The sequence below is a fragment of the Salvelinus alpinus genome, chromosome 13 (assembly GCF_045679555.1).
Source record: "Salvelinus alpinus chromosome 13, SLU_Salpinus.1, whole genome shotgun sequence".
NCBI classification, from domain to species: domain Eukaryota; kingdom Metazoa; phylum Chordata; class Actinopteri; order Salmoniformes; family Salmonidae; genus Salvelinus; species Salvelinus alpinus.
In genome coordinates this window covers 50961388-50972195 of record NC_092098.1, presented here as the reverse complement: position 1 = coordinate 50972195, position 10808 = coordinate 50961388, and the positions used below count along the sequence as shown (strand labels likewise).

The 10808-nt window shown below is 47.0% G+C and overlaps 1 protein-coding gene across 1 annotated transcript in view; it reads left to right on the top strand.

Annotated features, from left to right (window-relative positions):
- Window positions 1–276: 276 nt before the first annotated feature.
- The window catches only part of hpda (4-hydroxyphenylpyruvate dioxygenase a), a 22234-nt gene continuing 11702 nt past the window's right edge, over window positions 277–10808 (top strand). Inside the window, exons 1-7 of the mRNA XM_071339785.1 lie at window positions 277–404; window positions 820–846; window positions 1102–1164; window positions 4752–4856; window positions 5096–5138; window positions 5258–5340; window positions 10671–10760. Of these exons, the coding sequence (XP_071195886.1) occupies window positions 402–404; window positions 820–846; window positions 1102–1164; window positions 4752–4856; window positions 5096–5138; window positions 5258–5340; window positions 10671–10760 (414 nt within the window). The 5' untranslated portion in view covers window positions 277–401. The remainder of the gene's footprint in view (window positions 405–819; window positions 847–1101; window positions 1165–4751; window positions 4857–5095; window positions 5139–5257; window positions 5341–10670; window positions 10761–10808) is intronic.

The following is a 10808-nucleotide window of genomic DNA, read 5'->3' as shown; positions in this document are numbered from 1 at the left end:
TGAACATGTGGGGGGATTTGATCCTAGATCAGAATTCCTACTGAGACATTTTGTGAATATGGATCCTGGAGATGCCCAATCATGTCCCTTTTTTTTACACTATTCACCAGCTAAGAGAGTGTGTTTAAAGGGCATTAAATGAAAGCTGGGGAGAGAAGCTAAGACTGGAATACTGGACGATTGGGACAGCCAGTGACCGGGGGCCTCTGGATCCCTTGTGCTCGTCAGGTGAGGGAGGCAAAGAGGGTTGGAGGCGGACTCAGGGGTGGTGTTGACCCCAAAAGACCAATCACCACGGGTCCTCTGGCCACTACTTAAGGCCTGTGTGGGGACAGCCAGCGCTCTAGCCTGTAACCTTCTCTCTTCTTGATCAGTCATCGCTGCCCGGACAGAACCATAGCATGGTGAGTAAGTCTGCTGCCTCCCGTGATGGGTGTACATGGGGTTTCAGAGAGGATGGGTCATTTTACAACTGTACAACGGTGTAATAGTTGACAGAATTGTTCAGGTAGTATATTACCCAGCAGCAGTCAGTAGTATCATTTGGTTCCAGACGTGTTGTGTCATGACTGTAGATGGGTTTATTCATTCATACGTGTATTGTACTGTATTGTATTGTATTGTATTGTGTGAACTCTGATTTGGCACAGCCGTTGGGGATGCTGTCGTACACCTCACATGTAACATACCTCACATGTAACATACCACACATGTAACATACCACACATGTAAGGAATAACACAATCAAAGGTTTCTGATATTAGGGGGAAACATGTTAACATGCATCAAAGATAATTGTTTTTACATATTTCTCTGCAGACTACCTACACAGATAAAGGGGAGAAGGTAAGTCCATCATCATCATCATCATCATCATTATCATCAGCATTTCTACATAACACTTCAGTGGTGGATCTTTGAGTTGATGATGAAATAAGGAGAAATATTCACGTTCCCTGGTTGCTTGGGTTACAACTTCTGTTTGAATGAGACATGACCAACAAGCGGACGAACCGTCCATATGGAGAGGGGAGTTTGTGAATATACTATTTTTTTGATACAGTATTATTATATATATTTGTTTCCTTTTTTACCTTTTAGCCCGAGAAGGGAAAATTTGTAAAGTTCCACCATGTGACCTTCTGGGTGGGCAATGCCAAACAGGTGAGTCTTTAAAGTCCTCCCCGAAAATAGACTGAAGATAAATGGAGACTTAACAAGTTATCCATCATGATCATGTCATCATATGCTGTATCATTTATTTTTTGACATGGCGTAACAACTTAGTATTGGTTATATCACATTCTCAGCCTCACAATGAGTGATTACGGTAGCACTGATGAGAGCTGGACAACATGCACAGCAGGATAACATATTATCCTGAATGGACTTTGCTTTCTAAAGGGAGGCTAACTCAGGTCATTGCTCTTATGCTATTTGACCTTGGGCTTCCTCTCTGTGAAACAAACTGAGGTAACAGTCCAGAACGGGAGACATGTCTTTCTATCTTTCTGAAAAAGCATAAAATGTTCCTGAACTTACACGCCTTTTATAGCCATATATTGAACTGACAAATGGACTACTGTAGTAAAAACCAGGGTTGGATCATTTATAATTAAATCAGTCAATACAGGGCGTGATTTTAATTTAAAATTCAAAAAAATGGATTAATACATTTAAAAAACCCAGCTTCTCCTTTTCAGTTTTTGAGAAGTTATTGAAAATATATGGCCTTTTTTTTCAATTATTGAATTGGAATTTCAGTTTTTTCCCCCCCTGAATTGACTGACTTCAATTAGAATTGACCCCCAACCCTGTTGAAAACTATGACACGGTTGGAGGTATATCATTTCTGTAATAGCTGACTTAATCTTTGCGGAACCAGAGGGGCAACAGGTGGGCGTTTACTGGGTAAACAAAACGTTAGCAACTTCAAAAGGCCTAAAAGTTCATTCAACCGCACTATGAAAGCATATGGGTCACATGCTACATACAGGGTTGAGCAAACACACACACACACACACACACACACACACACACACACACACACACACACACACACACACACACACACACACACACACACACACACACACACACACACACACACACACACACACACACACATTGAAACACCTGGGTTGACATTCTTGTGTAAGTCAATGTTCCAAATGTTCGTAAAACTTTATTTGATGGGTGCCTACGTAAGAACTTTAATAAAACAATGTGTTATGTATGGGTTATTAATGTGGTATGTATGGGTTATTAATGTGGTATGTATGGGTTATGTATGGGTTATGTATGGGTTATTAATGGGGTATGTATGGGTTATGTATGGGTTATGTATGGGTTATGTATGGGTTATGTATGGGTTATTAATGGGGTATGTATGGGTTATGTATGGGTTATTAATGGGGTATGTATGGGTTATGTATGGGTTATGTATGGGTTATGTATGGGTTATGTATGGGTTATTAATGGGTTATGTATGGGTTATATATGGGTTATTAATATGTTATGTATGGGTTATGTATGGGTTATTAATGGGTTATGTATGGGTTATGTATGGGTTATGTATGGGTTATGTATGGGTTATGTATGGGTTATTAATGTGTTGTGTATGGGTTATTAATGTGTTATGCATGGGTTATTAATGTGTTATGTATGGGTTATTAATGTGTTATGTATGGGTTGTGTATGGGTTATTAATGTGTTATGTATGGGTTATTAATGTGTTGTGTATGGGTTATTAATGTGTTATGTATGGGTTATTAATGTGTTATGTATGGGTTATTAACGTGTTATGTATGGGTTGTTAATGTGTTATGTATGGGTTATGTATGGGTTATTAATGTGTTGTGTATGGGTTATTAATGTGTTATGTATGGGTTATTAATGTGTTATGTATGGGTTATTAACGTGTTATGTATGGGTTGTTAATGTGTTATGTATGGGTTATGTATGGGTTATTAATGTGTTGTGTATGGGTTATTAATGTGTTATTATGGGTTATTAATGTGTTATGTATGGGTTATTAATGTGGTATGTATGGATTATTAATGTGTTACCTATGGGTTAGTAATGTGTTATGTATGGGTTATTAATGTGTTATGTATGGGTTATTTATGTGTTATGTATGGTTTATTAATGCGTTATGCATGGGTTATTATTGGGTTATCTATGGGTTATTAATGTGTTACGTATGGGATATTAATGGGTTATGTATGGGTTATCAATGTGTTATGTATGGGTTATCAATGTGTTGTGTATGGGTTATTTATGTGTTATGTATGGGTTATTAATGGGTTATGTATGGGTTATTAATGGGTTATGTATGGGTTATTAATGTGGTGTGTATGGATTATAAATGTGTTATATATGGGTTATTAATGTGTTATGTATGGGTTATGAATGGGTTATGAATATGTTATGTATGGGTTATGAATATGTTATGTATGGGTTAGATATGGGTTATTAATATGTTATGTATGGGTTATTAATGTGTTATGTATGGTTATTAATGTGTTATGTATGGGTTCTGTATGGGTTATTAATGTGTTATGTATGGATTATTAATGTGTTGTGTATGGGTTATTAATGTGTTATGTATGGGTTATTAACGTGTTATGTATGGGTTGTTAATGTGTTATGTATGGGTTATGTATGGGTTATTAATGTGTTGTGTCTGGGTTATTAATGTGTTATTATGGTTTATTAATGTGTTATGTATGGGTTATTAATGTGGTATGTATGGATTATTAATGTGTTACCTATGGGTTATTAATGTGTTATGTATGGGTTATTAATGTGCTATGTAAGGGTTATTAATGCGTTATGCATGGGTTATTAATGTGTTATGTATGGGTTATTAATGTGTTACGTATGGGTTATCAATGTGTTATGTATGGGTTATTAATGTGTTATGTACGGGTTATTAATGTGTTATGTATGGGTTGTTAATGTGTTATGTATGGGTTGTTAATGTGTTATGTATGGGTTATGTATGGGTTATTAATGTGTTGTGTCTGGGTTATTAATGTGTTATTATGGTTTATTAATGTGTTATGTATGGGTTATTAATGTGGTATGTATGGATTATTAATGTGTTACCTATGGGTTATTAATGTGTTATGTATGGGTTATTAATGTGCTATGTAAGGGTTATTAATGCGTTATGCATGGGTTATTAATGTGCTATGTAAGGGTTATTAATGCGTTATGCATGGGTTATCAATGTGTTATGTATGGGTTCTTAATGTGTTATATATGGGTTATTAATGTGTTATGTATGGGTTATGAATGGGTTATGAATATGTTATGTATGGGTTATGAATATGTTATGTATGGGTTATGAATGGGTTATGAATGTGTTATGTATGGTTATTAATGTGTTATGTATGGGTTCTGTTTGGGTTATTAATGTGTTATGTATGGATTATTAATGTGTTACCTATGGGTTATTAATGTGTTACCTATGGGTTATTAATGTGTTACCTATGGGTTATTAATGTGTTACCCATGGATTATTAATGTGTTACTTATGGGTTATTAATGTGTTACCTATGGGTTATTAATGTGTTATGTATGGATTATTAATGTGTTACCTATGGGTTATTAATGTGTTATGTATGGGTTATTATTGTGTTATGTATGGGTTCTGTATGGGTTATTAATGTGTTATGGATGCGTTATTAATGTGTTATGTATGGGTGATTAATGTGTTATGAAATCCTTATGAATTCTCTATGCAGGCAGCTGTGTTCTACTGTGACAAGATGGGCTTCGAGCCAGTGGCCTACAAGGGTCTGGAGACCGGCAGCCGAGAGGTGGTGTCCCATGTCATCAAACAGGACAAGGTAGCGTACAGCATCTCATACCCACTTCTGGACACGTAGAACCGCTTTCTCTGACCCACTAATCCCAGACTAAAAATAAATATCCATATGAAAGTGTTCTTAGTCCGAGACTAGACGAGGATGTGTCTGGGAAACTGGCCCGTGGTTGATCTCGAGCTTTTAAAACTCCAACTTTGACTGACTTTTAATACCTTCATGTGATGAAGTATCGATCACGTTGTTCTTTATTCCTCACCCAGATATTATTCGTCTTCGAATCTGCTCTGAATCCAGGAAATGAAGGCAGGTTTTCTTCTCCAAGTCAACATCTTTAAAAGGCTACATTTCTGATATAGACCTGGTATGAAAGATCAACAGTCAGTCATATAAGGTTATGTTTCAAAAGTTGTCTTTTCTCTCAGAAATGGGGGAACACTTGATGAAGCATGGGGATGGGGTCAAAGACATTGCTTTCCAAGTGGAGGACCTTGAATTCTTAATCAAGGTGAGTAAAAAGTACTAAAGTAATCTTGTTCAACCTTTTATCTGTTAGTTTCAAGGGTGGTGGGTAGAGTACAGGGTGGTGGGTGGAGGGTAGACTAGAGGGTAGTGGGTAGAGGGTAGACTAGAAGGTAGTGGGTAGAGGGTAGACTAGAGGGTGGAGGGTGGAGGGTAGAGGGTAGACTAGAGGGTGGAGGGTAGAGGGTAGAATAGAGGGTAGTGGGTAGAGGGTATACTAGAGGGTAGTGGGTGGTGGATGGAGGGTAGACTAGAGGGTGGAGGGTGGAGGGTAGACTAGAGGGTAGTGGGTAGAGGGTAGACTAGAGGGTGGAGGTTGGTGGGTAGAGGGTAGACTAGAGGGTGGAGGGTAGAGGGTAGACTAGAGGGTGGAGGGTGGTGGGTAGAGGGTAGACTAGAGGGTGGAGGGTAGAGGGTAGACTAGAGGGTGGAGGGTAGAGGGTAGACTAGAGGGTAGAGGGTGGTGGGTGGAGGGTAGACTAGAGGGTGGAGGGTGGAGGGTAGACTAGAGGGTAGTGGGTAGAGGGTAGACTAGAGGGTGGAGGTTGGTGGGTAGAGGGTAGACTAGAGGGTGGAGGGTAGAGGGTAGACTAGAGGGTGGAGGGTAGAGGGTAGACTAGAGGGTGGAGGTTGGTGGGTAGAGGGTAGACTAGAGGGTGGAGGGTAGAGGGTAGACTAGAGGGTGGAGGGTAGTGGGTAGACTAGAGGGTGGAGGGTGGTGGGTAGTGGGTAGAGGGTAGACTAGAGGGTGGAGGGTAGAGGATAGACTAGAGGGTGGAGGGTAGAGGGTAGAGGGTAGAGGGTAGACTAGAGGGTGAAGGGTAGAGGGTAGTGGATAGAGGGTAGACTAAAGGTGGAGGGTAGAGGATAGACTAGAGGGTGGAGGGTAGAGGGTAGACTAGAGGGTAGTGGGTAGAGGGTAGACTAGAGGGTGGAGGGTAGAGGGTAGACTAGAGGGTGGAGGGTGGTGGGTAGAGGATAGACTAGAGGGTGGAGGGTGGTGGGTAGTGGGTAGAGGATAGACTAGAGGGTGGAGGGTAGAGGGTAGACTAGAGGGTGGAGGGTAGTGGGTAGAGGGTAGAGGGTAGAGTAGAGGGTGGAGGGTAGTGGGTAGAGGGTAGAGGGTAGAGGGTAGACTAGAGGGTGGAGGGTAGAGGGTAGACTAGAGGGTGGAGGGTGGAGGGTAGTGGGTAGAGGGTAGAGGGTAGACTAGAGGGTGGAGGGTGGAGGGTAGACTAGAGGGTGGAGGGTGGAGGGTAGACTAGAGGGTGGAGGGTAGACTAGAGGGTGGAGGGTGGAGGGTAGACTAGAGGGTGGAGGGTGGTGGGTAGAGGATAGACTAGAGGGTGGTGGGTGGAGGGTAGAGGGTAGAGGGTAGACTAGAGGGTGGAGGGTAGTGGGTAGAGGGTAGAGGGTAGACTAGAGGGTGGAGGGTAGAGGGTAGAGGGTAGACTAGAGGGTGGAGGGTAGTGGGTGAGGGTAGACTAGAGGGTGGAGGGTGGTGGGTGGAGGGTAGAGGGTAGAGGGTAGACTAGAGGGTGGAGGGTAGTGGGTAGAGGGTAGACTAGAGGGTAGAGGGTAGACTAGAGGGTGGAGGGTAGACTAGAGGGTGGAGGGTAGATGGTAGACTAGAGGGTGGAGGGTAGAGGGTAGACTAGAGGGTGGAGGGTAGAGGGTAGACTAGAGGGTGGAGGGTAGACTAGAGGGTGGAGGGTAGAGGGTAGACTAGAGGGTGGAGGGTAGAGGGTAGACTAGAGGGTGGAGGGTGGAGGGTAGTGGGTAGAGGGTAGACTAGAGGGTAGAGGGTAGACTAGAGGGTGGAGGGTAGACTAGAGGGTAGAGGGTAGATGGTAGACTAGAGGGTGGAGGGTAGAGGGTAGACTAGAGGGTGGAGGGTAGACTAGAGGGTGGAGGGTAGAGGGTAGACTAGAGGGTGGAGGGTAGAGGGTAGACTAGAGGGTGGAGGGTGGAGGGTAGACTAGAGGGTGGAGGGTAGTGGGTAGAGGGTAGACTAGAGGGTGGAGGGTAGAGGGTAGACTAGAGGGTGGAGGGTAGAGGGTAGACTAGAGGGTGGAGGGTAGTGGGTAGACTAGAGGGTGGAGGGTGGTGGGTAGCGGGTAGAGGGTAGAATAGAGGGTAAAGGGTAGAGGATAGACTAGAGGGTGGAGGGTAGAGGGTAGAGGGTAGAGGGTAGACTAGAGGGTGAAGGGTAGAGGGTAGTGGGTAGAGGGTAGACTAGAAGGTGGAGGGTAGAGGATAGACTAGAGGGTGGAGGGTAGAGGGTAGACTAGAGGGTAGGGGGTAGAGGGTAGACTAGAGGGTGGAGGGTAGAGGGTAGACTAGAGGGTGGAGGGTGGTGGGTAGAGGATAGACTAGAGGGTGGAGGGTGGTGGGTAGTGGGTAGAGGATAGACTAGAGGGTGGAGGGTAGAGGGTAGACTAGAGGGTGGAGGGTAGTGGGTAGAGGGTAGAGGGTAGACTAGAGGGTGGAGGGTAGTGGGTAGAGGGTAGAGGGTAGAGGGTAGACTAGAGGGTGGAGGGTAGAGGGTAGACTAGAGGGTGGAGGGTGGAGGGTAGTGGGTAGAGGGTAGACTAGAGGGTGGAGGGTGGAGGGTAGACTAGAGGGTGGAGGGTGGAGGGTAGACTAGAGGGTGGAGGGTAGACTAGAGGGTGGAGGGTGGAGGGTAGACTAGAGGGTGGAGGGTGGTGGGTAGAGGATAGACTAGAGGGTGGTGGGTGGAGGGTAGAGGGTAGAGGGTAGACTACAGGGTGGAGGGTAGTGGGTAGAGGGTAGACTAGAGGGTAGAGGGTAGACTAGAGGGTGGAGGGTAGAGGGTAGAGGGTAGACTAGAGGGTGGAGGGTAGTGGGTGAGGGTAGACTAGAGGGTGGAGGGTGGTGGGTGGAGGGTAGAGGGTAGAGGGTAGACTAGAGGGTGGAGGGTAGTGGGTAGAGGGTAGACTAGAGGGTAGAGGGTAGACTAGAGGGTGGAGGGTAGACTAGAGGGTGGAGGGTAGATGGTAGACTAGAGGGTGGAGGGTAGAGGGTCGACTAGAGGGTGGAGGGTAGACTAGAGGGTGGAGGGTAGAGGGTAGACTAGAGGGTGGAGGGTAGAGGGTAGACTAGAGGGTGGAGGGTGGAGGGTAGACTAGAGGGTGGAGGGTAGTGGGTAGAGGGTAGACTAGAGGGTGGAGGGTAGAGGGTAGACTAGAGGGTGGAGGGTAGAGGGTAGACTAGAGGGTGAGGGTAGAGGGTAGACTAGAGGGTGGAGGGTAGAGGATAGACTAGAGGGTGGAGGGTAGACTAGAGGGTGGAGGGTAGAGGGTGGTGGGTAGAGGGTGGTGGGTAGAGGGTGGTGGGTAGAGGGTAGAGGGTGGTGGGTAGAGGGTAGAGGGTGGGGGTAGAGGGTAGAGGGTGGGGGTATAGGGTAGAGGGTGGAGGGTGGGGGTAGAGGGTGGTGGGTAGAGGGTAGAGGGTAGAGGGTGGTGGGTGGGGTAGAGGGTGGAGGGTAGAGGGTGGTGGGTAGAGAGTGGTGGGTAGAGGGTAGAGGGTGGGGGTAGAGGGTGGTGGGTGGGGTAGAGGGTGGAGGGTAGAGGGTGGTGGGTAGAGGGTAAAGGGTGGTGGGTAGAGGGTAGAGGGTGGTGGGTGGGGGGGGGGGTAGAGGGTAGAGGGTAGAGGGTGGTGGGTAGAGGGTAGAGGGTGGTGGGTAGAGGGTAGAGGGTAGAGGGTAGAGGGTAGAGGGTGGTGGGTAGAGGGTAGAGGGGGGGTGGGGGTGGGTGGGTAGAGGGTGGTGGGTAGAGGGTAGAGGGTAGAGGGTGGTGGGTAGAGGGTGGTGGGTAGAGGGTAGAGGGTAGAGGGTGGTGGGTAGATGGTAGAGGGTGGTGGGTAGAGGGTAGAGGGTGTTGGGTGGGGGTGGTGGGTAGAGGGTAGAGGGTGGTGGGTAGAGGGTAGAGGGTAGAGGGTGGTGGGTAGAGGGTGGTGGTTAGAGGGTAGAGGGTGGTGGGTAGAGGGTAGAGGGGGGTGGGGGTGGGTGGGTAGAGGGTGGTGGGTAGAGGGTAGAGGGTAGAGGGTGGTGGGTAGAGGGTGGTGGGTAGAGGGTAGAGGGTAGAGGGTGGTGGGTAGAGGGTAGAGGGTAGAGGGTGGTGGGTAGAGGGTGGTGGTTAGAGGGTAGAGGGTGGTGGGTAGAGGGTAGAGGGGGGTGGGGGTGGGTGGGTAGAGGGTGGTGGGTAGAGGGTAGAGGGTAGAGGGTGGTGGGTAGAGGGTGGTGGGTAGAGGGTAGAGGGTAGAGGGTGGTGGGTAGAGGGTGGTGGGTAGAGGGTAGAGGGGGGTGGGGGTGGGTGGGTAGAGGGTGGTGGGTAGAGGGTAGAGGGTAGAGGGTGGTGGGTAGAGGGTGGTGGTTAGAGGGTAGAGGGTGGTGGGTAGAGGGTAGAGGGGGGTGGGGGTGGGTGGGTAGAGGGTGGTGGGTAGAGGGTAGAGGGTAGAGGGTGGTGGGTAGAGGGTGGTGGGTAGAGGGTAGAGGGTAGAGGGTGGTGGGTAGAGGGTGGTGGGTAGAGGGTAGAGGGGGGTGGGGGTGGGTGGGTAGAGGGTGGTGGGTAGAGGGTAGAGGGTAGAGGGTGGTGGGTAGAGGGTGGTGGGTAGAGGGTGGTGGGTAGAGGGTGGTGGGTAGAGGTTGGTGGGTAGAGGGTAGAGGGTAGAGGGTGGTGGGTAGAGGGTTGAGGGTAGGTGGTGGTGGGTAGAGGGTAGAGGGTCGAGGGAAAGGGGATACCTAGTCAGATGTCAAACTGAATACATTCAACTGAAATGTGTCTTTCACATTTAACCCAACCCCTCAATCAGAGAGCAATTGTTATGGGTTAACTGCCTTGTTACTGGCCCAACTCTCTTAACCGCTAGGCAGGAATGAATGCCACAGATGAACCTGGTACCCTTTCTGTTCCTATTCTAGGTTAAACAGAGGATAAACTCTCGGTCCAATGGCCCAAGGGAAAGCTGCTGTTCCTTTTCTAGGTTAAACAGAGGATAAACTCTGCTCTCGGTCCAATGGCCCAAGGGAAAGCTGCTGTCATTGATTGTACAGAGAGATATCAACCTTCCCCTTCGTTCTCTACCATGATTTCTCTCAAATAAAAAAACATGTAGTCAAAGCAACAGAGAGGATCATTCATAAGATAACAAAGAGGTGTTTCTACCTACAACCAAACTGGGAAAGCAGGAGCAGCGTGTCTGGTCAAAGTGTCTGGAGCTGTGTGGTGGAGTGATAACAGGTTAGGTGCTGTCTTGGTAATGTGTACCGGCTATTTGTCCTGTTACTGTTTGCAGAAAGCTAAAGAGCGAGGGGCGGTGGTGGTCAAGGAGCCTTGGATTGAGCAAGATAGTCACGGCAAAGTCAAGTATGCTGTCGTTCAGACGGTGAGTCCTCTCTCTCTCTCTCTCTCTCTCTCTCTCTCTCTCTCTCTC